Below are 26,479 nucleotides of genomic sequence, written 5' to 3'. Positions count from 1 at the left end.
GCCTGTGTGATTACACTTTGACTGTCTAATAGAAATGTAATGGGAGTCACACATACTATTTTAAGTTTTCTGGTAGCCACATTAAAAAAAGTAAAAAGAAACTGGTGAAATTAATTTTAATAATGTATTTTATTTAAAGCGATGTATCCAAAATACCATTTCAACATGTAATCAGAAAAAAAAATTATCAGTGGGGTCTTACATTCCTGTTTTGGTACGAAGTCTTTGAAATCCGGTGTGTATTTTACACTTAACATCTCAATGTGGACCAGCCACATTTCAGGTACTGAACAGCTACATGTGATTAGCGCCTGCTGTATTGGACAGTGCAGCTCTCTGGCGGGACTGAGGCTCCCTGGACACCATGCTGTCCTCACCTTGCATATGCTCTTCTCTCTGCCAGAAGGGCCCTTTTCTGGCATGTCCATCTGGTAAACCCTAGTTTTACTTCAAGAGCTCACTCAAAATCTGCTTTCCCTGTATCCCTGAGACAGATACAGGTTCTTCCTGAAATAAAAGTTAGAGGAGAAAGTGGGGGATGGAGAAGGAGAATACCTAGGAGAAGTGAGAAAAATACAAGTTCCATGGAAGGCAAAAGAAGAGGAAAAATGTTATAAGTGTCCTGTGCAATTTAGATTGAAGAAGATAAACACTGAGAAAAAGCTGGGAATTCAGTGACTGCATGCCCAGGGGTCATTTTGACAGAGTAGTTTCAGTTTCCGCTGGGTACTTGGGCAAAAGCCAGGTTAGGGGTTAGGGATTGAGTAGAAAACAAAGAAGCTGAGGAAACATGATTTAAGAACAGAAGGGATGACTCCATGGTCAAGTGGAGGTTTTTTTAGGCAAGAGAATTTTAAGCATGTTTAAAGTTAAGGAGGAACGAAGCAATAGAAAAAGAGCTTGATGATTTAATTGTGACAGTTATTAATAGAACATGTAATTTTTAAAAAGGTGTAATGTTTATGGTAATAGTAAAAACAAAGTAAGTAGGAACATATTTGATAAAAGATACTTAGTTTTTTGCAAAGGAAATTATAAACACAACTGAAGGACAGAAAAGAAGACCTAAAAAATGGAGAGCTTACATACATGTCTTTGGAGGGGAAAAACTCAACATTGAAAAGCTAACAGTTCTTCCCAAATTAATTTATAAATTCAGAGCAGTTTCAGCCAGAATTCTCAGTTTCCATAGAACTTGACTTAGCTGATTGTAGATTTTTACAGAAGAGTCAAAGGCTGAGAATTTTAAAGGGGAAGAGAAGTGAAGCAGTTTGCTTTGCTGGACAGGAAGATTAATATGAATCTGTGGGAATTAAAACATTTATTGATTCAGCAAGTATTTATGGAGTGCTTATGTGCCAGGTACTATTCCAGAGATGAGATATCTAGAGCAGTGAGGGAAAAAACCCAAACAGGCAAGTCTCTGTTTTCATGAAGCTTATGTCCATGTGAAATGGGAAGATGCAGGAGGTTAAAAATGCAGCAGTGACATGATCTGGCTTATGTTGTAAAAACTGATTGCTCTGGTCTACAGAATAGACGGTAGGAGGGCAAGGAAGAAGGGACAGCATCTAAGAGGCATAATCCAGGTGAGAGATGGTAATTGGCTTGTGTCAGGATAGTGGCAATAAAGATGGTAGTTAAGTGGTTGAATTTGTTTCTACATTTTGAAGATGGAATGGTCAGGATTTTCCGACGGCTTAGATGTGAGGAATAAGAGGAGAGGAGTCAGGGATGACTCGACAGTGTTTGCCTTGAGCACCTGGGAGAACGGAGTTCCTTACTGAGAAAGGGAAGGCTGCAGGAGGAGCAGGTTAGCAGTTGCTGAGGATTAGTGGTTTGATTTTTTAATACATTTAAATTTTGAAATATCCATTCTACAAACCAAGGAAGACAGCTGGAGATGGAAGATTGAATTTAGGGGAGAAGAGAAATCTGGGTGGAGACAGAAATTTGGGAATTGTTAGTGCATATAGTTATTTAAAATCATGAGATAAGGCTGGGCGCGGTGGCTCACGCCTGTAATCCTAGCACTCTGGGAGGCCGAGGCGGGTGGATCACCTGAGGTCAGGAGTTCGAGACCAGCCTGAGCAAGAGCGAGACCGCATCTCTACTAAAAATAGAAAGAAATTATCTGGACAACTAAAAATATATATATATAGAAAAAATTAGCTGGGCATGGTGGCGCATGCCTGTAGTCCCAGCTACTCGGGAGGCTGAGGCAGTAGGATCGCTTGAGCCCAGGAGTTTGAGGTTGCTGTGAGCTAGGCTGACACCACAGTACTCTAGCCAGGGCAACAGAGCCAGACTCTATCTCAAAAAAAAAAAAAAAAAAAGATAAAATCATGAGATAAGATCTCTCAGCAAGATCTTGGTATTGATATTGATTCAGGGTACAGACCGGAGAGTTGAGACATTAAAGCGTGTACATATAGGAACTTGGTAAATGACAAAGTGGGTGGGGAAATAATGCTGGGACAGTTGGCTGTCCACATAGGTATAGGTCATTTTAGATGCCTATTTCATGTTGATAACTGAATTCCAGGTATTTTAAAGTCCTAAGTGTGCAATATAAACTTTAAAACATAAAGAGAGGCTTCTGCTTTTGAACATAAATTACAGGGACTAGATTTTTCTCCATTCCCCCTACTTCTCTTAACATCGTATTGGAAGTCCTATTCGGTGCAGTAAAACAAGAAAAAGAAAGAAAAGACATTCAGACTGAAAAAGAAGTAAAACTGTCTTTCTTCACAGATGACATGATCATTCACGTTAAAAAAAAAAAAATCCTAAGAAATCTACAACAACCGATTAGAATAAGTGAGCTAGTTCAATATACGAAAATCGGTTGTATTTCTGTGTACTAGTCAGAAGTTGAAATTGAAAAAGCATACCATTTACAATAGCATTAAAATTTTATGGAACACTTAGGAATAAACCTGGTAAAAGAGGTGCAAGACTTGTACACTGAAAACCACAGAACATTGGGTGAGAGAAATACAAGAATATCTAAATAAATGGAGAAGTGTACTGTTTTCAGGAATCAGAACCCTTGACATTAAGGTGTATTGATCTAGTGATTCACTGTAATCCCAATCAAAATCTAGCAGGTTTTTTTTTTGGTAGAAGTTAACAGATTGATTATACATTTTATATTGAGATACAAAGGACCCTAGGATACCCAAAACAACTTCGAAAAAGAACAAAGTTAGAGGACTTATACTGCCTTATTTTAGGACAGTGTGGTATTGGTGTAAGAATAGGTGTATAGATTGATGGAGCAGGGGAGTCCAGAAATCAGCCCCTGTATATGTTGTCAGTTGAATTTTGGCAAAGGTGTCAAGGCAGTCAATGGGAAAAAAATAAACTTATCGCACAAGTGGTATTAGAAAAGTTGATGGCAATATGCAAAACAGTGACTCTTGTCCCTGACCTCACACCATTAAAGTTAGCTCTCAACTGATCACAGAAATAAATATAAGAGTTAAAACCATAAAAATCTAGAAGAATACATAGGAGAAAATCTTAGTTTGGGTTTGGTGAAGATTTCTTAACTGTGACACAAAAAACATGAGTGATAAAACATTGATAAATTGGACTTTTGTCAAAATTAGGAAGTTACGCTCTTCAGTAAGCACCATTATGAAAATGCTGGCCATCTCATGAGAGAAAATATTGGGAAAACATATATACAACAACGTACTGGTATCTAGAATATGTGAAGAACCCTTTTAACACAATAGGAAGATAAGCAACCCAATTTTTGAACGGTTCAACCAGACACTTCACCAAAGAAGATATACAGATGGAAAAAAAAAAAAAGGCACATGACTAAAGAGTTCACAGAGAGATATAAAACCAAGACTAAATTTCACTCACATGAAAAAAAATTCATTCACTTGAATACAAGGGGGGTATGTACTATGTTGTTTATTTCAGGTCTACTTAACATAGTGAAAAAGTGGCGATAAGCCTAACTGGTTAAGTCAACTATGGTTTATTCTTGCAGTGGCACTAAAATAGATAAAGTACAGCTATATGTGTCAACATGGATAAATGAAAACAGTGTTAAGAAATGAAATTGTAGAATGACAGATACATTATACCATTATTTTAACGTTAAAATCATATTTTTTTAAGTTTTGTTTTAATCAACTCTTTTTTTAGAGACAGGGTCTTGCTCTGTCTCCCAAGCTAGAGTGCAGTGGCATCATTATAACTCACTGCAACCTCAAATTCCTGGGCTCAAGTGATTTTTCTGCCTCAGCCTCCTGAGTAGCTGGGACTACACGTATGCACTACTATGCTGGGCTAATTTTTGTCTTTTTTTTTGTGTAGAGGTGGTGTCTTGCTGTTGCTTAGGCTGGTCTTGAACTCCTGGGCTCAAGCGATCCTCCCGCCTCAGGCCTCCTAAAGTGCTAGAATTGTAGGGGTAAGCCACCGAGCCCCAAGCTGTATTTAACATTTAAAAACAATTTGTTTATGGATACATTCCTGTATAATAAAAGTAGAAAGATGTGCATGGAAATAATAATTCCAATTTAAAAATCATGATTACCATTGAAAGTTAGTAGCAGTTTATAGAAAGATTTAACATTGAAAGGTAAACATCCAGAAATAATGGAAGGGGAGGGTACAGATAGCTGGAAAGGATTTCTGTAATCGGCTTTATGAACTATAGAGCAATGGCAGTAACCATATTACATAATTTAAATTTTATCTACCAATTACTAGTTAAGAATTAAAGTTAATTTCCTACCTGGGATTTAGGCAGAGGAATCCTGAAAGTGCTAAAAGAGTCACAAAACCAAATATCCACGTTAAAATGTGATTCCTAGTCTCTTTACAAATTTGCCAAACACTTAAGTAGTTTTTCTGTATGATAGTTTATAATGATTTTTCCTTCAAAATTTAGATTCAGAAGCATCCAAATGAGACAAGGATTAACAAAGTTCCATACAAATATCAGTCTAACTGGGAAAAAAAACTTCTTTTGTAAACATCGAAAAGTTGATTATTGGTATTCAAAGTTACTTTGTAGTTTATGTTAGTAACCAAATTGAACATTCCTGTTAAAGCTGTTAATATGTTCTTGACAAAAGTCAAGATGGAACCTTTTGAAAAACTATAATTTAAAAAAAAATCATAAGACCAATGTCTGCAGTATAGAAAGTTTTTAAAATAGAGAAAAAACACAAATTACCCAGCCTAACCATTGTTACTTTGGCATCTTTCCAATATCTTTTCATGCTTATTTTAGAGCATTTTTGAAATTGTAAAACTAATGCTTATTTGTAGTTGATATGAAACAAAGTCACCAGAAAAGTTTATAATCACCCATAACCCAACATTCATTTAGTTTTTAGTTGTTAATATTTCATGGTAAAATAGATTTTTTAAAAGTTTTAAATAATAAGATACCAACTCAAGAGTGTAAGAGAGGAACGGTTATATGTGTATAAAACTACAGAGATATCTCATGATATTCCAAAGCAGGAAATGGCATTAGGCATCAGATGGGATGAAACTGGGAACCAGAAAACTGTTAGGAGCCAAGATGGCCACCACTCATCGTATGTGTATCATGGTAGCAGACCATGTTCTTAGCAGACCATGTTCTTAGCAGACCAGCTTTTTTCTTTTCCAGTATGCATAATGGAAGATGGCAGCCCCATAACTCCATTAGTAGACTACAATCTCTTTTTTTCTTTTTTTAATTTTTTATACTTACCACTATGCTAATGAGGAGACCACAATCTCTTAACCTCAATTTTAAATACAGTGGGAGATCATCAGACAGCACTCACTTACATTAGGTGGCTATGGTCACTTGGGACTGAGGGGGCAGGGCCATATGGTATAAAGGAGGCTGCTAGGGCCCTCCCCTGGTAGCATGGAGAGGGCAGTGCTCAGAGAATGGTGAATGGGTTTAGGCAGGCAGACATCTCAGAAAGTATAAATAGAGTTGACATATTAAAATCCTACTTTTTATCAAGCATCAACAATTTTTTCCATATTGTCCCAGAAGCATAGTCTTCATGGGTCACCTTTTGGATAGTACTTCATGTGGATATAACATATTTGTTTTTCACTCAAAAGTCTAGTGACAATGGTAATGATTATTTCTATATATTTTTTACAACTAAATTTTCCTAGTCTTGTTTCTTTTTAAAAAGACAAGGATATTTTAAATTTTTAATCAAATTTGTTGATGTTCCTTTTTGACTTTTTCTGAGATTTCTAAAAGCTTAAGTAGAAAGTTGGTAAATATTCAATTCTGCTTTCTCCTAGTTTATCTCAAACCACATTCATTCATTCAGCAAATGCTGAGCCTCTGCTGTGTGCCAAGAACTGTCCTAGGCGCTGGAGATCCAACAGTGAACAGAACCTGACAGTCCCCATGATTTGGAGCAATATATTCTGGTGGGAGGACAGAGACGAAAAAATACATGTATGCTGTCAGGCAGTGAGGTGCGGGAAAATAAAATAGGTTGAGGGGATAGAAGGTGATGGTGGGATTGGGTGTCTTAGGATGTAAGGGGAGGACTCTCTAAGTGACTTTGAGCAAAAGAGCTGAATTGAGTACGGGGGTGAGCCCTGAGGATATCTGGCAGAAGAGCATTCAGAGCAAAGGGAAAGCAGGTGTAAAAGCCCTGGAGGACGAGAAGATGTGGCACATTTGAGGAATAGGAAAGCTGCCAGGGTGCCTAGAGCAGGGCAAGTTGGAGAGAGGTAAGTAGTGTTGGAGAGGCTGCCAGAAGCCCAGAGCTTGCTGGTATGTGAGTGTGGTCTGAGGGCTTCCAGCAGGAAAACTGGTGTAAGAGTGTGTGTTAGGATGTGAGGGTCTCAGATTGCTAATCCCTTATCTTTATGTAAGTAATCTTTCCTTTTCCATTGTTTTGTCATGCCAATATGTCTTAAGAATTTATTTTCTTTTTGTATTTAATATTTTCTGTTCTCTTTCATTGCCTCATCTGGCTCTACTTTTGCCTGTATTGTACTTTTAATGATTATTTTTATAATGTTTTAATAGCTGATAAGGTTTCTCCTTACTGTTCTTCTTCTTAAGGGATTTTCTTTGACATTCTTATCTGTTTATTCTTTCAGATGGCCTTTAAAATAATTTTCTTTTGAAAAGTTTCTGTTCATGTCCTTTTCCCACTTTTTGATAGGGTTGTTTGATTTTTTCTTGTTGATTTTTCTGAGTTCTAAGTAGATTGTAGTTTTCAGCCCTTTATGGATTTGTAGCATGCAAAAATTTTCTCCCATTCTGTAGGTTGTTTGCTCTTGTGACAGTTTCTTTGGCTGTGCAGAAGCTTTTTAATTTGATCAGGTCCCATTTATTTATTTTGGTTGTTGCTGTGATTGCCTTTGGGGTCTTCTTCATAAATTCTTTGCCTAGGCCAATGTCTAGAAGAGTATTTCCAACATCTTCCTCTAGAATTCTAGTAGTTTCACTCCTTAGGTTTAAATCTGTTACCCAGTGTGAGTTGATTTTTGTGAGAGGTGAAAGGTGTGGATCCAGATTCAGTCTTCTACATGTGGCTATCCAGTTTTCCCAGCACCATTTCTTGAATAAGGATTCTTTTCCCCAGTGTATGTTTTTGTCTGCTTTGTCAAAGATTAGATGGCTATATGAGGATGATTTTATATCTGGGTTCTCAGTTCTGCTCCACTGGTCAATGGCTTTATTTTTGTGCTAGTACCAAGCTGTTTTGATTAATACAGCCTTATAATAAAGTTTGAAGTCTGGTAAGTTGATACCTCCCATTTTGTTTTTATTACCCAGAATTGTTTTTGCTCTGCGGGGTCTTCTCTGGTTCCATATGAAGTGTAGACTAATGGCCAAAAAACATATGAAAAAATGCTCAGCATCTCTAATCATCAGGGAAATGCAAATCAAAACCACAATGAGATATCACTTATCTCCAGTGAGACTGGCCTTTATCAAAAAGTCCCAAAACAATAAATATTGGCATGAATGCAGAGAGATAGGACCACTCATACACTGCTGGTGGGACTGCAAACTAGTGCAACCTCTGTGGAAAGCAATATGGAGATACAAGCAGAAGTACCATTTGATCCAGCAATCCCATTACTGGGCATCTACCCAAAAGAACAAATGATACTCTATAAGAAAGATACCTGCACCCAAATGTTTATAGCAGCACAATTCACAATTGCAAAGATGTGGAAACAACCCAGGTGTCCATCAGTACATGAGTGGATTAATAAAATGTGGTATATGTATACCATGGAGTACTATTCAGCTTTAAGAAACAATGGTGATATAGCACCTGTTATATACTCCTGGATAGAGCTGGAACGCATTCTACTAAGTGAGGTATCCCAAGAATGGAAAGACAAGCACCACATGTACTCACCATCAAATTGGTATTAACTGATCAACACATAAGTGCACATATAAGAATAACATCTATTGGATGTCTGGCAGCGGGGAGGAGGGGACGGGTATATGCATACACAAAGAGTGCAATGCGCACCATCTGAGGGATGGACACACTTGAAACTCAGACTTGGGGGGGTGGGGCAAGGGCAACGTATGTAACCTAAACATCTATACCCCCATAATATGTTGCAATAAAAAAAAATAAAATAATTTTCTTAGGTTCCCTGTTGGGATTTAATTGGCATTGCATTTTATATAAATTATATATGGGAGAATTGACATTTTTTAGTTTTCCTGGTAAGGGACAAATTTGTGTCATGCAAAAATTTTAATATTACATCATTTCAGTTTTTTACTTCATTTTATTGTGGTTGAGAAAAGATGCAGTGCATTTTTGAAATGACTGGTTGTGGAACCCATCTAGGTAGGGAGGCTATTTCATTCAGTTCCAAAAGCATTTAATTGAATTCTTATTGTGTGCCAGTTACTTTAGACATTGAATCCAGAAATGAGGGCTCTGTCCTGGAATTTTATCTAGTTGGCAGGAACTCAGAATTTATTTTTGGCATTAAGTCAGAATACTATGAAAGAAATCATATTGTCGTCATCTTCTCTGCCTAAAGGAATAATTTCTCAAAAGTGCTCTGTGGGCAGAATGAAAATAACACAGGATTGGCAGACCTTTATTAGACATCTTCCTATGTGCTAGGCAAAAAAACTAAACTAATCATTAATTTTTCAGTTAATGTTTTAAAAAGTTTTTAACCACTAAAGAAGTAATATATCATTAGCGCTGGCTTTACCCATCAGCAGCTTTATGAATCTACCTCCAAAATTAATCTCAAACCCATATATTTCTCTTCATAGTAAAAACTGTCTGCATTTTACTAACTCTCAAGTCCTAACCACCAGTCTCTTTTACTTGCACGATTACTATCTCTTTGTAACAAGTCTCTCTGCTTTTCTCTTATCGCATTTACAAGCCATTTTCCACACAGCAGCACAGTGACCTTTGAAAAAAAATTTTTATGGAAATTATCACAGCTTAAAATGTAGAATAGCAAGCCGGGCATGGTGGCTCACACCTGCATTCCTAGCACTCTGGGAGGCTGAGGCGGGAGGATCGTTTGAAGTCAGGAGTTCAAGAACAGGCTGAGCAAGACTCCATCTCTAGAAAAAACAGAAAAATTAGCTGAGTAAGGTGGTGCATACCTGTAGCTCTAGCCACTCAGGAGGCTGAGGCAGAGTTTGAGGTCACAGTGAGCTATGATGATGCCACTGTACTCTAGCCCAGGTGACAGAGCAAGACCCTGTCTCAAAAAAAAAAAAAAGCATAATTAATTGATGTACTCATCACCCTACTTCAGAAATTATCAATAATGGCTACTCGTTCTTTATCTCTTCCCACCACCCCTGGATTATTTTGAAACAGTCCCAGATATCATGCCATTTTGCTTGTAAATACCTGGCGCTCCTCAACTTACAATGGGGCTACAACCCAATAAGCCCATCATAAGTTAAAAACATCATAAGTTGAAGTGCACTTGATACCTCAATAAACCCATTGTAAAGTCAAAAACTACAAATTGAACTGTCATAATTCTGTACATTAATATACTATAGTTCACTATATTAATAAAAGATAAAAGCACCTTTAAAAAATAACCATATGATAGTTGCATAACTCAGTGAACATATTAAAAACCATTGAATTATAGTTTAAATGTGTAAATTATATGATATTGTGAATCTGTATCTCAATAGAACTATTAAAAAACATGAACAAAATAGTATTATTAATAATACTACAGGAATTTCTCAAGGTCATGAAATAGCCAAAGTTCACATTTCACCAAGTATCTTATAAATTTTTTTTAATATCTTGGCAGAGTTTTAAATGTAAGTCATATCATGTTACTCTTTTATTAATAAACCTTCAGTAGCTTTCCATCATATTTAGAACAAAACCCAAATTCCTTATACTGGCTCACAAACATCTGGCCTACAAAGTCCTTATATGATATGGCTTCCGTTTACTTCTCTGACTTTCTCTCTTGCCTGCTAAAGTACTCCTACCTCAGGGCCTTTGCATTAACTGTTCCCTCTGCTGGAATGCCCTTCCCCTGTAGTTTTACAAGGCTGGATCTTTTTCTTAGTCTAAACATCCCTTCTTCAGATGTGGTGGCCACCTGTATCACTCCAGTCCCTCATCCTCCAATGTAAAGTGATAGATATCCCAGTTATTGTTTCTCAAATCATGTATTTAAAAAATCTTGGCATACCTTGGTATTCCTGCTGTGTCTTTTAAAATTCATTTATTATTTGTATTTCCATTCTTCTTTCCTTTCCCCACCACTCAGTTTTTTTCTGTCATGTTCACTGCTGAATCCCTGGTACTGGAGATACTAATTGGCACATAGGAGATCTTTATATAAAAAAATTGCCCTAAGGTGTTTGTATTTGTAAAAGGGTTATTTAATAGAATATACTACCTTACTGCATAAACAAAATTCCAGAGTTACAATTGATATGTTATTTTGAAAAAACTGTTTTGTTTTAATTTTTATGTGTAGCCATTGTTTCTCTATCAATTAGAAACTATTTGACATTTTTATGTTTTATTTTTTTATCTTTCATCATTTAGTGTCCTGCTCCCTTCAGAACTCAATAAATAACTTTGATAAAACAAATTCTGTTTTTGTTGTGGTTGTTTGACAAAACATAGAGTGTTTTCATGTGTAAGATTGAAAAAGTTATAATATCTTGCTGGCTTCGTTCTCCATTGTCACCTTTTCCTTTTGTCCTAAGTTGTGGACTGTGACACCCTTAACCTGCGAGCTATCTCTGCTACCTGTTTTCTGGTGAGGTAGCTTAATAGTGGCTATTGGTAGGCTGAATAATGGACCCCCCAAAATGTGATTGGTTAAGTGTGTTGAGATGAGAGGAAATAATAGATTACCCAGGTATACTCATGTAGTTACAAGGGTGCTTATAGGAGGGAGGCAGGAGGATCAGAATATATATAGAGAAAATGAAATGATGGAAGCAGAGGTTCAAATGGTGTGCTCTGAAGATGGAGAGAGGGACCCCAAGTCAGGTGATGTCGGTGGTCACTACGAGTGGAAAAGGCCAACAAATGATCTCCCCTAGAACCTCCAGAAGGAATGCATCTTTGTCTGTGCCTTGATTTTAGCCCAGTGAAATGATTTCGGACTTCCAATCCCCAAACTGTGAGATAATACATTTTATTGTTTTAAACCACTAAGTTGGTGGTAATTTGTTATAGCAGTCGTAGAAAACTAATACAGTGGTTTAAGGCGAGAAAGCTTAGGTGATCATAGAACCTGTGCAGAGTGTTTTGAAGTTCATTTGATTTGCTGGGCTAAATAATCAGCTAACCAAAAGAAAGGCTATAATTTTGGGGGAAAAGAAAAAGATGTAGTTGACAGAAACATGAAGGAATATTATATGCTGCAGTTGCAGCATCGATTTTATAGTACATTTAAGCTCTAGCGTTTTTTCTTCATATTTTACACAGATCAGAAACCTCTTGACCTTGCCCAGAGTGCTGAAATGAAACACATTCTTCTTGGTAATAAGGTATGTAGTCATGGATTAAAGTTACGTAATTTTTAGAAAAAAATTTTTGCTGGAAATATACAGATGCATTTTTAATGAAACCATGTTTTCAATAGGTCATCTATAAAGCATTGAAACGATACGAAGGCCCTCTCTGGAAGGTAGGTTGGGATGGTTTTTTAAATTATAAAACTGGAAAGAAGAATTCTCAAGTGTTCCATTTCTATTTTTTAAAAAAATCATTTCTAAAGTATATGTGATTTAATCATTCTTGGATCTTATATAAACCATTTTTATACTGCTGGTCTTCAAGAGGCTTCCACTGGTTGTAATAATTACTTTCTTTTATGTTGATGGTCACTTTTAGGTGGTTTTTTTTTATGTGTGTATGTTGATTAGTGGCTTTCAGGTGTCTGGTGACTAAGTTTGTAGGGAAAGGTGTTGGGGAAAATACATTTTTTCTCACTAAATTATAGAATTACAGCACTATTTTTGCTATGAACTTGAACCATGGAGGACTTAGGAGAAAATTAATATTTGAATTGTCACATGGCGCACATATAAAATTCTTCTGGTTTTCAAATTTTCTGTTTTGAAGTTTTGGAATTCAGTTATTTTCTAGCATTAACCATATTAGAACATGTAATTTCTTTTGCATTTGCAAGCAGTCCCTCTGTGTGTTTGTATACCTGTATGTTTATATTATATGAAATTAGGATAATTTTCTTTTTTTAGACGTTCATTCATGACTTTGAGGAAATTTTCTTTGAAGCCCACAACTGGTATATTTTCTATAAATATCCCTCAACAGTATTGTCAGAACTGTAAACTGTACTCATCATTGATCTTATCAATATGGTGTTTTTTCTGTTCCTGTCACCTGGTAGTGGTATGTTTTCATTACTGCACTTAGTACCTAATTCATGTTTGATCATTTTTTAATGTTCAGTAATACTTTCTAGATGAAAGACTCAGATATAACTGTCATAACTTAATTAATTTTTCAGTCAAGCATTGGAATCCAGATGTGTCAGCTTGAGAAATCTTTGTCATTTTTCCTTTAGAGTTCAAGATTTTTTGGCTGGAGATTATTCTGGGTAGTGTTAGAGCATGGAGTCCTTTCATGGTATAGGAAGCAGTAAGTATTGTGATCCTTATAACTTACTCAATTTCAGTATATAAATTTTGAAAGATTAAATTTTTTCACTTATCTCTTCTCCTTTTGTCTTGATAATTTAATATTTATTTTGAAGGCCTGATGCAGTTCATAATATTTATCGCCAGGGATGCAAACACCTGACTCAAGCAGTGTGCACGGTAGGCTGAGACATGGACCTTTTCTCTAACTGTGAAATCAATTCTGCAAGTGATTCCCCCAAATCATTTATATAAGCCTTGTAAAAATCTTGGGGTTCTGTGGAATGGTGTAGAAAGCACTTGTATATATTTTTATTTGAGAACAGAGAAAGGTGTAGAATCTCCATTTTGAAAAAAGTTAAAAATATAATCAACTTTTATATATCTCCAGGTATTGTGGAATGAGAGATGGAGTATACAAAAATATCTTTATAGAGCTTTTAACATTTCCTGTGTGTATTTATACACGAGTAAATCTGGATAGTGGAAGTTTTTCTGAGATTAAAATAAAATTTAAAGCCTATGTCAAAATCAGGAATCTTAGGTTCTCTGTATTTACTTCTAGCTGCTTTACTTTTACAGCTGGGAGTATAAGCACGTTTTTCCTCTATAGGGAGTGGTCTGAGTTGGAGCCCAGACATCCTTTCTCGTTTTCCACTTCAGGTCCGTTAGGGTTGTTAACATGCCGTCCCAGTCTGCCTGCTCTTCAGAGCACACCTCCTGCCTCCTCCAGGGTGTCACGAGCTTAGTCAGTTACCCCTGCAGTACAGCCTGGTTACAGAGCCTGGCTGTTTAGTGTCCCTGAATACCTTCCTCTTCTTACATCTGACCCAGAGGGCTAGGGGACCTCCCTCCAATCTTACCCATCTCATCTTCTCATTTCTTCTGTTGATGTGGTCCTGCCCATTCTCCTCTGTTCCTGCTCTTGATTTGTTGTCTACTTGATACCAAGCTTTTCCTCAGTTGGATCCTTTATCTCATTCTTCTTTAAAACAAAAAGTAAATAAGTTACTCCCCTCACACTTTTAAAATTTCTTGGTCTTTAGCTTCTCTGGAATTGATTAGCTCCTGCCATGTTATGCATCGTCTTGTTTTGTATAATAACATTTAGTTTCTTATATATTAATAATTGCTTAAAGCCCGCTTCTGTGAATCACACATCACTACAAGCTAGTGGGCACTCATGAGTGACTCCTCTGAGGCAGGCTCTGTTCACATTCTAGTTTCTCAAGGTAGAAGCTTATGGTCTTGATTTGAGATCTTTTTCATATATATGTATTTCTGGTTATAACATACTTTTTAAAAAATTATGGTAAAATACATATAAAACTTAACATGATAACTGTTTTTAAGTGCACAGTTCAGTGGCATTAAGTACATTCACATTGTTGCCCTGCTGTGAGCACTGTCCATCCACAGAACCCTTTTTATCTTCCCAAACTGATGCTATGATAGTGCCTGTATTAAACACTCACTTCCCATTTCTCCCTCCCACTGCACCCCCTCGAAGCCAGCATTCTACTTTCTGGCTACCCTAGGTACCTCATATAAGTGGAATCATACGGTATCTGTCCTTTTGTGACAGGCATATTTCACTTAACATTATGTCCTCAAAATTCATCCACGTTGTAGCATGTGTCACAATCTCCTTTTTTTTTTTATTTTTGAAATTTAAAACTTTGAATTGTGGTTAGCGCACGCGCGCGCACACACACACACACACACACACACACACACAGCCCAGGGGCAGTGGCTCATGGCTGTAATCCGAGCACTTTGGGAGGCCATGGTGGGGGAGGATTGCTTGAGGTCAGGAGTTCAAGGCCAGCTTGAGCATGGGGGAGACTCTCTCTTTACAAAAAAATAGAAAAATTAGCTGGGCATGGTAGTGCATACCTGTAGTCCCAGCTATTCAGCAGGCTGAGGCAGGAGGATCTCTTGAGCTCAGGAGTTTGGGGTTGCTGTGAGCTATGATGAGGCCACTGTGCTCTAGCCCAGGAGACAGAGGAAAACCATGTCTCAGAAAATAAAAACCAAAACCAAAACAAACAAACAAACCCAGAAAAAAACAGAAAAACACACAAAACATTTACCATCTTTACCCTTTTTAAGTGTACAGTTCAGTAGCATTAACTGTATTCACTTTATTGTGAATCAGATCTCTCTTTTACATCTTGCAAAACTGAAATTCTCTATTTCTCCTCCCCCAAGCCCCTGACAAGCACCATTCATTCTACTTTGTGTTTCTGTGAGTGTGACTACTTTATATACCTCATGTAAGTGGAATCAGAAGTATTTGTATTTTTGTGACTAGCTTATTTCACTTAGTGTAATATCCTCAAGAGTCATCCATGCTGTAGCATGTGACAAGATCTCCTCCTTCTTTAAGGGTGAATAATAATTCCATTGTATGTCTATTTCACATTTTCTTTGTCCATTCATCTGTCAGTGGATATTTGGGTTGCTTCCACCTCTTGGCTATTGTGAATAATGCTGCAATGAACATGAGTTTGCAAATACCTCTTCAAAATCCTGCTTTCAGTTCTTTTCAGAAGTGGAATTACTAGATCATGTGGTAGTTCTACTTTTACTTTTTTGAGGAACTTCCATACTGTTTTCCACAGTGGCTTGACCATTTTACATTCCTACCAACAATGCCCAAGTGTTCTAATTTCTCCACATCTTTGCCAATATTTATTTTCTGTTTTGTGTGTGTGTGTGACAATCCTAATGGGTGTTAGGTAGTATCTCATTGTAGTTTTGACCTTTCACTTGCCTGATCATTAGAGATATTTGGCATCTTTTCATGTCCTTATTGGTTGTTTGTATATTGTCTTTGGAGAAATGTTTATTTTAGCCCTTTCCATTTTTAATTTGGGTTTAATTTTTTGTTGTTTAGTTGTAAGAGCTCTTTACATATTCTGAATATTAACTCCTTATCAGATATATTATTTACAATTTTTTTCCCATTCTGTGGGTTGCCTTTTCGCTTTGTTGATTGTGCCCTTTAATGTACAGAGGTGTTAAATTTTGATGTAGTCCAGTATATCTGTGTTTTCTTTTGTCACGTGTGCTCTTGGTGTCACATCCAAGAAATCATCACCAAATCCAGTATCATGAAGCTTTCTCCTTTTTGTCTAAAAATGTTACAATTTTGGCTCTGATGTTTAGGTCTTTAATTCATTTTGAGTTAATTTTCATATATGGTATAAGGTATGGGTCAGCCTTCATTCTTCTGCATGTGGATATCCAGTTTTCTCAGTTTTGAAGACTGTCCTTTCCCCATCGAATGTTCTTGGCATCTTGTCAGAAATCGTTTGACCATGGGTGGGAAAGCTTATTTCTGGGATCTCTCTTCTCTTCCGTTGGTATGTGTGTGTGTCATCATGCCAGTATGTGAACATAACCACTTCATTCTTCTTATACTTACTGTTTGCATGTTGTCTCTTTCTCTGTCCATTTACTTTCAGCCTGTTTGTTTCTTTATCTTCTGTCTTTTGTAGATAGTATATATTTTAGTTCCATTATCTATTCTGCCAATTTTTGCCTTTTAGTTAGAATTTTCATCGTCTTCATATGTCCAGTAATTTTGGATTGTATCCTTAATATTATGAATGCTAAGCTCTGTAGAAAGTCTACAGATTCTGTTGTTTTTCTCTGTTAAATATTATTTCCTTTGTTTTAACAAGTCGTTTTCTCAACTTGGTTTGGATTATCGATTCTGTGTCTTGGGCAGCAGCTCTGATCTCGGTTCAGGTGAGCTGTGTTAACGTGAGCTGCTTTGAATCTTTTCTGTGTGTGCAGCTCGTGCATCAGTTAGAGATGTGAGTAGTAGACAGAAGTTGGGGAAACCTTCTCTAGCTCTTTCCCAGGGGGCTTCCCCTTCTCTCCTTAGCGTTTGTGGCTCCCCAGCTTTGCTTTATTAATTCCCAAAGACAGAAAGATTGTTTTTTCCATGTGTGCCCTTGTTGCTGTCCTGTGCAAAATTTGGGGGATGGGAACTTATCTCCACAGCGTCTCCTCCCCCTTCCTCCAGGAGCATGTACACTCTCCATCAGTCTGTCGACTCTGTTGACCTCCCAGTTCCATCATGTGGTTGTTTTTTTTTTTTTGTGAATCCAGGTTTTTTTCTGTATGTGGAGGGGGGCCCTCTGATGGGGTCTTGAAGCAGAAGTTTACCTTTTCCCATTCTTAAACCCCCTTTTCTTTCCAAATTTTTATTTAAAAAAAATTATTTCTCGTTCTTATATGCTTTCCTTTTTCCCATTCTTTATCAACCTTCTCTCCACTCAAACAAGACATTCAGGAGAGTGGTATGAATAAGAAATTGGATCTGTGGTGTTTAAGGGATTTTACAGCCCAAGTGCATGCTCAGTTATACTTAATAGTAAGGGGGAACTAAAACTACGTACCTAATGCACTATTTGTATTTACTTTGAGTAACTAATAATGTGAAAGCGAGATTTGATGTGGATAAGCTACAATGCATTTGATATTCCCACTGTAAACAATTTTTATCAATATTTTAAATGTTCAATTGAGTATCATTAAGTCATGTTACTACTTTAAATTTTACGTATAGGTAATTTTAGGGTCTTCTTTTATGTGAGTGTTGTTGTCTTACTGACTTCTTTATATCCAAGGTAAAATCCACTGATAGCTGCCTCTTCTTTATTAAATGCTTTGATGATACTCTTCTTGGCTTCAGGGTTCCTAAGAATAGCCTTCAACAGTCAAGAGAGGTAATCGTATGGATTCATTTATCTTTTATAAAACTTAAAGAACATTTAAAGACATGAATATAATGTAGGTTCAGCATTAACAACTAAGATCTTATTGTACTTTTTTTGTGGGGGTGGAGAGAGATAGGGTCTTGTTCTTTTGCCTGGTCTATAGGGCAGTGGCCTCATCATAGCTCACTGCAACCTCAGACTCCTAGGCTCAAGTGATCCTCCTGCTTCAGTCTCCCAAGTAACTGGGACTACAGGTGCGTGCCGCCCAGCAAATTTTTCTATTTTTTATAGAGATGGGGTCTTGCTATGTTGCTCAGGTTAGTCTTGAACTCTTGGCCTCAAGTGATCCTCCTCCCTCAACCTCCCAAAGTTCTAGGATTACAGGTGTGAGCCACTGCACTTGGCCCTGGTTGTACTTTTTTAATGGAAGCAATTATATGAAGCTTTTAAAATTTGGCTTATGAATTGCTTCTTTTTTTTTTTTTTTTTTTGAGACAGGGTCTCACTGTGTTGCCCGGGCTAGAGTGCCGTGGTGTCATCCTAGCTCATAGCAACCTCAAACTCCTGGGCTCAAGCAATCCTTCTGCCTCAGCCTCCCGAGTAGCTGGGACTACAGGCATGCGCCACCATGCCTGGGTAATTTTTTCTATGTATTTTTAGTTGTCCGATTAATTTCTTTCTATTTTTTAGTAGAGACGGGGTCTTGCTCTTGCTCAGGCTGGTTTCGAACTCCGGAGCTCAAACAATCCGTCCGCTTCGGCCTCCCAGAGAGCTAGGATTACAGGCGTGAGCCACTGCACCCGGCCTGAATTGCTTATTAATCAACATGTACCTGTAGATATTTTCTATTTACAATATGTTTTTCAATCTTAATTCTCTGAATGTGAGGGGCATTCTCTGAGTATAAATGATTACTTAGTTTACCTCGTAATTTATAGGTGAGGAAACTAAAGATTGTAAGATTGAAGTGATTTCCCAAGGCTGTGTAGCTTATAAGTCACAGAACCTGGACTATAATCTAGGTGGCATTCTGACTCTTACTACAGTATAGACAGCCTTTCTCTGTGGTAAATTGAACAACAGCAGCAAGTAAGAAAAGTGGGATTGGGCCGGGTATGGTGGCTCACACTTGTAATCCTAGTACTGTGGGAGACCAGAGCGGGAGGATTGCTTGAGCTCAGGAGTTTGAGACCAGCCTGAGCAAGAGCGAGACCCTGTCTCTGCTAAAAATAGAAAAATTAGCTGGGCATGGTGGTGAACACCTATAGTCCCAGCTACTCAGGAGGCTGAGGCAGGAGGATCACTTAAGCCCAGGAGTTGGAGGTAGCAGTGAGCTATGATAATGCCACTGCACTCTAGGTGGGGCGACAGAGCAAGACTCTGTCTCAAAAAAAAAATTGGGATTCACTTGACCAAAATTCTTGGTACAGTTATTTAATGGAAAGTCCATATTCCTTTAAATCAAAGCAGTATGCATAGATCAATCTAGGTTTTTTTTTTTTTTTTTATAAACCATGTAAGGGGTTAAAAAATTTATTTTCCAAAGTGGTTAACTTTGTCCCTGCAAAGAACCCTAAACAGTCTAACTCATGGCTCTCCTTGCATTTCATAAAATGGTATGATTTCATCCTGAATAATGCTATAAGAAAATGAGATAGAAGTAAGCCAGATATTTTTAGGCCAAACATTCTTTTCGTGAAATCACTGATTTTTACAATATATAGTAAAAGTTAAAACATCAGGGCAATTGTTGGCTATTTTAATGTGATCTGAGTTTCTTGTGATTATAATTTGACTGCAATTTAGTAAAATTGTGTGTCTGGATCCTTTACTATATAATAACCCATTCAACCATGTCGAGAACCTGTAATTTTAAGTGAAAACAAATTCACCCATTTATTTAATTTCTATATTTCAGTATTAACATTAATGAATATGTAAACTTATAGATGATATTTTTTTAAAGTACTGGGAAAATTTTTTTATCTGGATATGTCACAGACAAGAGACCTGCATTATTATTTCATTGTTGGTTGCTTTTCTTTAAATTTTATGCTTTCCAGATCATTGTCATGTTCTCTCTTTGGAATAAAAATGCTTTTATTTAAATCCTTGGATTATTTTAGAATTGGCTGGAAGCAATAGAAGAACATTCTGCTTACAGCACTCACTACTGTTCCCAGGACCAGTTGACCGATGATGAAGAGGAAGATGCGGTTTCTGCTGTAGACTTGAAGAAATCCTTAGAGGTAAACAGGAAAAAGTAACCTGACCTTAGTCACTAACTCTGTCACATGGGTTTTATCAAGAACTTTTTTTTTTAAAATGTGAGGTTTTGAAATTACAATTTCTGACAATAGGAATAGTATTGCTCTTTGTTCAGTCATATTCTATTGGTATTTATAATGTCTCTGTCATGGTAATACTATCAGGTGCCTTTGTAGATCTGCTGTAGCAATATTGACATGTGTCTAAACTTAGCTTTTTATGTTAAACTTTTTACATTCCCGTAATCAGATTGTCATTCAATTTGAAAGCTACCACCAGTAGGGGGAGCATGCATAGCTTGACTTCCTGCCCTTTATGACTTCACTGCATATTTCAGAGTTTAAATAATGCAACCATAGTGATACCTTTCTTGGTCAGTAGTTTCATTTAAAAGACTTGTAATCTGTAACTTCATTGCTAAGAGGTAAGGTAAAGCGTCAGTAATGAGTGGAGAGGCGCTCATGTGAAGTGACATCAGCGTCTTACCCATAGAGAAATATCAGCATATGTAATTGAAATGAAATAGCTATTTTTTGGTGGGGGGGGAGGCATCAATTTTCAGGCTGTATCTTTTTTCTTCCCTTTTTTTTTTTTTATTTTAATAGATTTAGAGGGTACAAGTTGAGTTCTGTTACATGTATATATTGTACAGTGGTAGAGTCTTGGCTTTTAGTATACCCATCACCCAAGTAGTGTACTTTGTACCCTATCAGTAATTTTTCCTCCCTCCCCCCTTGTGAGTCTCCACTGTCCATTATACCACTCTGTGTCTGGCTGTTTCTTTTAAATGTGTTTTGTTTATAAATGAATGGGAATTGGGTTTGGAAGAATTAGAACTATGAAAGGATGATGTGTTTCAATCCAAATAATTACGTCAGGATATATGAATTTGCCTACTAAATTTAATCCTTTTTTAAAAAATAAATTAGCTACTTGCAAGATTTGAATGTTTCTAATTAACAACTTTAATGAAGTTAAGTTTGCTAATACCTATGGAATGTTATCAATTTAAGGGCCCATACATTTAAATATAAGAGGGAGTTTGACTCTTTCAATCCCTAATCTTAATTTATGGTGGAACACAAAAGAATTTGAGCTCTCCTGTGTCTTCTTGAGGACATTCCCCAGAATTTGTGGGCGGTTACTTTACCAGTATTACTTCTGTTTTAAAGCCTAATGTGTAAGAACCATAAACGTAATTTTTAGATTAGTGAACTTGGCAAAAGTCACATCTACCAGAGTGTCTAAGTAACATTAAAACTATTCAGAAAAATGGGGAAGATTTAAATACATATCCCCAAAATAATGTTAAACAAGTAAAAAAAATAAACTATGTTAAATATTTAGTTGGTATTTCCCAAGTGAAAAGAAATCCTTTTGTATTTATCTACCCTCAATATAAAGTAAACGATAAACCCTAGAAGGCCTTACAAAACATACTAATATCTTTCCTGGGATTATGGTAATTTTAAGACCTTTCTAATGGAAGTTACTGGTAAAATAAAAGCATATCAACCTGCATACCATTGAAAAACTTTCGTAAAGAAAGGTTTCTTCTTTAGTATAATTTTCAAATTTTCAGATTATCAAACTCAACTATACCTTTCATTTTATTCCTTATTCGAATATTTTGTTCATATGTTAACTTTAAAACCATGAAGTTTTTGCCTTCCAGATTTTGTAGTACCTAAAGTCAGAGTTTTAGCCAATGTTAAGCACTTTCAGATTGTGCAGGTTATAGACATATCTCTGTCCAACAGTTTGAGTGCTAAATCTGTGAATCTTGATTCCATCTCAACATCTGGAGGCTAGTTCAAAGTAGAAAAAGTCTCAAATGAGCTTTGAAGTGTGCTAAATTGTAGCTTGTGGTAGACTGGTGCCAGGATGCCCTTAGTCCTTGGCTTCTTAAGTTCCAAGGAAATGTGGAGGCCAATATGTGGAACAGATCTAGTCTAGAGATATATAATATTGAAATATTCTAAAATTCTCTGAATTAACCACAAAACTGGATCTTATCTCTTCAACATGCTTTTGGATTAGTACATAGACCTATGAGAAATTGGGGAAAGCTGGTCATGGTAGTGCTCGCTTATAGTCCCAGTTTGGGAGGCCGAGTCGCTTGAGCCCAGGAGTTCAAGTCTAGCTTGGACAACATAGTGAGACTTTGTCTCTTAAAAAAAATAATAAGGAAAGAACGAAAGGGGAAAAAATGGGAAAATGTCCACACTGTAAAAGTGACCATATTATATGATAATTTTGGTCTCATTTTACCTCTCTCTAAAATGAGGCTCCCCCCAAAAAACTTGAAGCATTCCTTTTAGTTCTCTATCACTGCCTTGAGTTTAGGCCTCTGGGGAGAAAAGTATAAGCCCAGTCCTATAAATATTGGTCTTATTGTTGTCGCAGGTATAGAAAGTCAAGCGCACAGTATTGGCATTGAACTATACTGTCCACTGCCATAGCTTCTAGCCACGTGTGGCTATTTACATTTAACATAATTAAAAATTCAGTTTTTCATTTTAACTAGCTGCATTTCAAGTGCTCATTAGCTACATGTGGCTACCACATTGGACAGCACAGATATAGAATGTTTCTGACACCGTAGAAAGTTGTATCAGACAGCACTGGGGTGGGCTCTTGGGAGACTTTGGGTGGTACTGGTGAAGTGGGGGTTTTATTTGTTGAGGGTATCTTGAGCCAGTGGGGATCTGAACTATATCTGGTTTATGAGAAATAATGAGATGATGGTACAGTTTAATCAAATGAGAAAGTAAGATAACACTTTCCTGATTTAAGAGTGACTCCTAACTAAAATGTGCAGAAAGATGCATGTACATCAACACAGAGTTGATAAAGATTAATCGGTACATTCATACAAGAGTGAGGCAAATTTATATGTACTGATATTAAGACTTTAAATGAAAAGGGCAAGGTATAAAATGATGCATCGAATATGCTACTGCTTGGGAGAAAGAAAGGGGATGTACCCATACAATATTTGTACAGACTCAGATCATGCCAGGAAAGATGAGAGATTAGTACTTGTTGCTTTGCAGCTGGGAGAGGCGCAAAACGGGGGCTTTAGGATTGATCAGTATGTGAAGGAGAATTACTTTTCTCCGTATATCCTTCTGTTTTTATTTTTTTATATTTAGAGATGAGGTCTCTCTGTCACCCAGGCTGGAGAGCAATGATGTCATCATAACTCACTGTAACTTTAGATAACTGGGCTCAAGCGATCCTCCTGCCTCAGCCTCCCCAGTAGCTGGGACTATAGGTGTGCACCACCATGCCCGGCTAATTTTTCTATTTTTAGTAGAGACAGGATCTTGCTATTGCCAAGCTGGTCTCGAACTCCTGGCCTCAAGCGATCCTCCCACTTCAGCCTCCCAAAGTTCTGGCATTACAGGCATGAGCCACCATGCCTGGCCTTTTTATTTTTTATTTTTACTTTATGTAAGTATCTATTGCAAAGTAAAACATTAAGAAAATTACAAAGCAGGGCCATAATAATCATGAGATTTCAGAAAGAATAAATGTGATGTGGGTTGACTTAGGGAAGATGGGGTATGGGGTTTTGCTTGAAATGTACTTTGGTGGAGTTAGGAAGACCGAGAGAGGAGTACTAGGGCTCCAGTACTTTGAAATGCTGGCTATTTTCTGCAGAGAAGAAAGTTTTCAAGGTCCTACAATCTATTGTTTTAAAAGTTTGAATTATTGAAGTATAATTTTCGTACAATAAAAGAAATTCACTTTGTCTTCAATTTGATGTATCCTGACAAATGTTACCCTGTGTAACCACTGCTGTTGTCAAGCTGTAGAACATTTGTATCACCTCAGAAAGTTCCCTTGCTTCTCTTCCCAGTGATTGTCTCTGTCTCAGGCAGCCACTGACCTAATGACATTGATGTGATGACAACATCATTATAGGCATTGTCAGTTTTCCTGTTCTCGAATTTCATGTAAATGAAATCACACAGTAAGTGCTCCTTGGTGTCTTTTTTCACTCACTATCATGTTGTTGTGTGTATTAGTAATTCGTTCCTTTTTATTGCTAAGTGTAGGAGGTAACCTGCTTCTGTTCTTAATTAATTGAATGTGGATTTTCTGGAGTAAATAGCCTGGAATTAATTCCCTCTCTCCCACCCTATGCACTCCTCTCCAGCTTTTCACCCCCTTGATACGTGTTTTTGGGCTGCCCTCTAGGTCAAGGATCATAAGGTAGTTTAACATCAGCTTAAGTCAAACAAAATCAACCACCAAAATCAATAGTCTGAACTGGAGACCTGTATTGTGAATGTGGCTCAGTTGTTCACCTGGGCTGCCTGCCAGTCCCCGGGGCCCCATATCAGTGGGATTAATCCTCGTTCTTGTGTGATTTGCCCAGATAACTTGGGTAAGGTTATAATAGTGTCGAACTTCAGGTATTAGAACATTGCTCATAGTAGGATCCCATTTATGCAGATTAAATAAGTAGAAATTAAAACTTAAAAAGAGTTCCTAACATAATGTGAATGGCATAGAAGTCAAGAATGAGACACCATGTTGACTCTGCAAAAAATTTTTAAGGATTAACTGTCATAAATAGATTTTTAAGTTTTCAAAATATAACCAGTAGCTGCTAAGGGGTAAGTATAGCAAATTGGAGAATGTGTTGTTTTATTGTATTAATAGCTATTCTGTGTTCTTTTTAGTATCAATTGATTGACACTGACTTGTTTAGAACTGAAGACAAACATTATACCCAACTTAAAACAGTATGAGTAGATCACATCTTATCCAGCTGACCTATTGTGTACTTTTTAAAACAAGTAAATCATGGATCAAGGAAACTCTTTTTAGTAACTGTCAGGTAGATATGCTAGGGGAAGATGACCGTGATTCAAGTATTTGAAGATGATGCTATGGAGGGTGTTTCTTACCTTTAATTATAACTTCAGGAACTATCCTGTTTATTACAGATTCATAGTCTGCAGATGAAGCCAGTGCTTACTTTCATGTGTCTAGCTAACTTTCACCATAGAAAGGAAAAGAGAAAACAGTAACGTTGACTTGTACGTGAGCAGGAGTATTAAATATGTATAGAGCAAGAATGGTGATTTTCTATTAATAAATCATGAGGGATGCATTTGGTTGCGGTATATGTTTCAGTGCCTCCAGATTGACTTCTTCCCTGCCTTTAACCTGTATTCACAGGCTATGTCTGAAAAAATTATCAAGGATACTATTTCTGTGGTGTTTTAAATTACATAGTGTAGGTATTCTCCTTCTCAAAAAAAAAAAAAAAAACACAGCAGAATTTAGGTGTTGTCAGGGCTCTCAGAACAGAAAGAGTGATAGTAATGCAGATTTAAAAGAGAACATTGCTTGTCACTAATGTGGTACTATGAATAAATTCTGTGGTTGAGCTGAGCATTGTAAGCACTAAAAAATTTATAAGGAGAAATAGGAGAAAAGAATATTTACCTCCATCACCTTGGCACGCTGAGCTACAGTAGGTTTGATTTTGTGGAAGCAAAATGTTTTGTGATGGGCTAGTTGAGATTGGGAGTACAAAGTAGGGAAGCATCAGAAGGCTAAATATATTGCTCTGCCTACAACAATGTGATGCTAATATTAAAAGGTTAAGGTTCTCAGAATAAATATTTTCTATGGCCGTAACCAGGCAAATTTACAATTATAATTTTCTTGCTTATTCTTCCCACCTCTTTAATGGGAAACTATATATAAAACTAAGTTCAGAATGACATTGTTAGTATAATAAATGGATTTATCTGATTTTTCATTTTGGACTCCCAGATCTGCACTAAGATGGGATGAAATTTACTTCATGAAATTGTGTGTATATTTTGCTTTTGGGATCTAAAAATGTAGAACTTTCAAGTTACAAGGAAGAATGCTTTTTATAATTGACTTTATTTTTATAAGCTTTGACTTACTACGAAAATGTCCTTTTTGGTCTGATTATGCGGGGGCTGCATGCACTTAGATTGCTGAATGAGAATCAACTTGTGGTTTTCAAATGTTAAAACCATCTGGAATTTTTTCTTTAAAAAACAAAAGCAGTTTTTAAAATATATTCTTAAGGAACGCATTTTATAATTTCCTGATGAATTTAAGTAGGCTTACTAAAAGTGTTAATAAGTCAGAAATATAATTCCTCAGATATACATGGCATAATGAGATAGTAGTAGTAATTAATGCAATTGTATGGTATCTATAAACAGATGTTGAATGTATTTAGAATTTAGAAATATTTGTTTTTACTAATCTATACTTGATTAAATGTTATATTCTATTTTCTAAGGAAATTTTCTCTCTATCAGGAATGTGTCTCAATTATGGTGCATCA

At 36.7% G+C, this 26,479-nt stretch overlaps 1 protein-coding gene across 1 annotated transcript in view; it reads left to right on the top strand.

The window, feature by feature from the left end:
* Window positions 1-26,479, top strand: part of OSBPL1A (oxysterol binding protein-like 1A) — a 193,783-nt gene that overhangs the window by 32,208 nt on the left and 135,096 nt on the right. Inside the window, exons 7-12 of the mRNA XM_012641750.1 lie at window positions 11,949-12,010; window positions 12,106-12,150; window positions 13,054-13,127; window positions 13,243-13,306; window positions 17,770-17,868; window positions 19,986-20,108. Coding sequence (XP_012497204.1) covers window positions 11,949-12,010; window positions 12,106-12,150; window positions 13,054-13,127; window positions 13,243-13,306; window positions 17,770-17,868; window positions 19,986-20,108 — 467 coding nt within the window. The remainder of the gene's footprint in view (window positions 1-11,948; window positions 12,011-12,105; window positions 12,151-13,053; window positions 13,128-13,242; window positions 13,307-17,769; window positions 17,869-19,985; window positions 20,109-26,479) is intronic.

The sequence above is a fragment of the Propithecus coquereli genome, unplaced genomic scaffold (genome assembly GCF_000956105.1).
Source record: "Propithecus coquereli isolate 6110/MARCELLA unplaced genomic scaffold, Pcoq_1.0 Scaffold17, whole genome shotgun sequence".
Lineage (NCBI taxonomy): Eukaryota > Metazoa > Chordata > Mammalia > Primates > Indriidae > Propithecus > Propithecus coquereli.
Note: the sequence above shows the minus strand (reverse complement) of the source record. Positions and strands in the feature narration are given on the sequence as shown.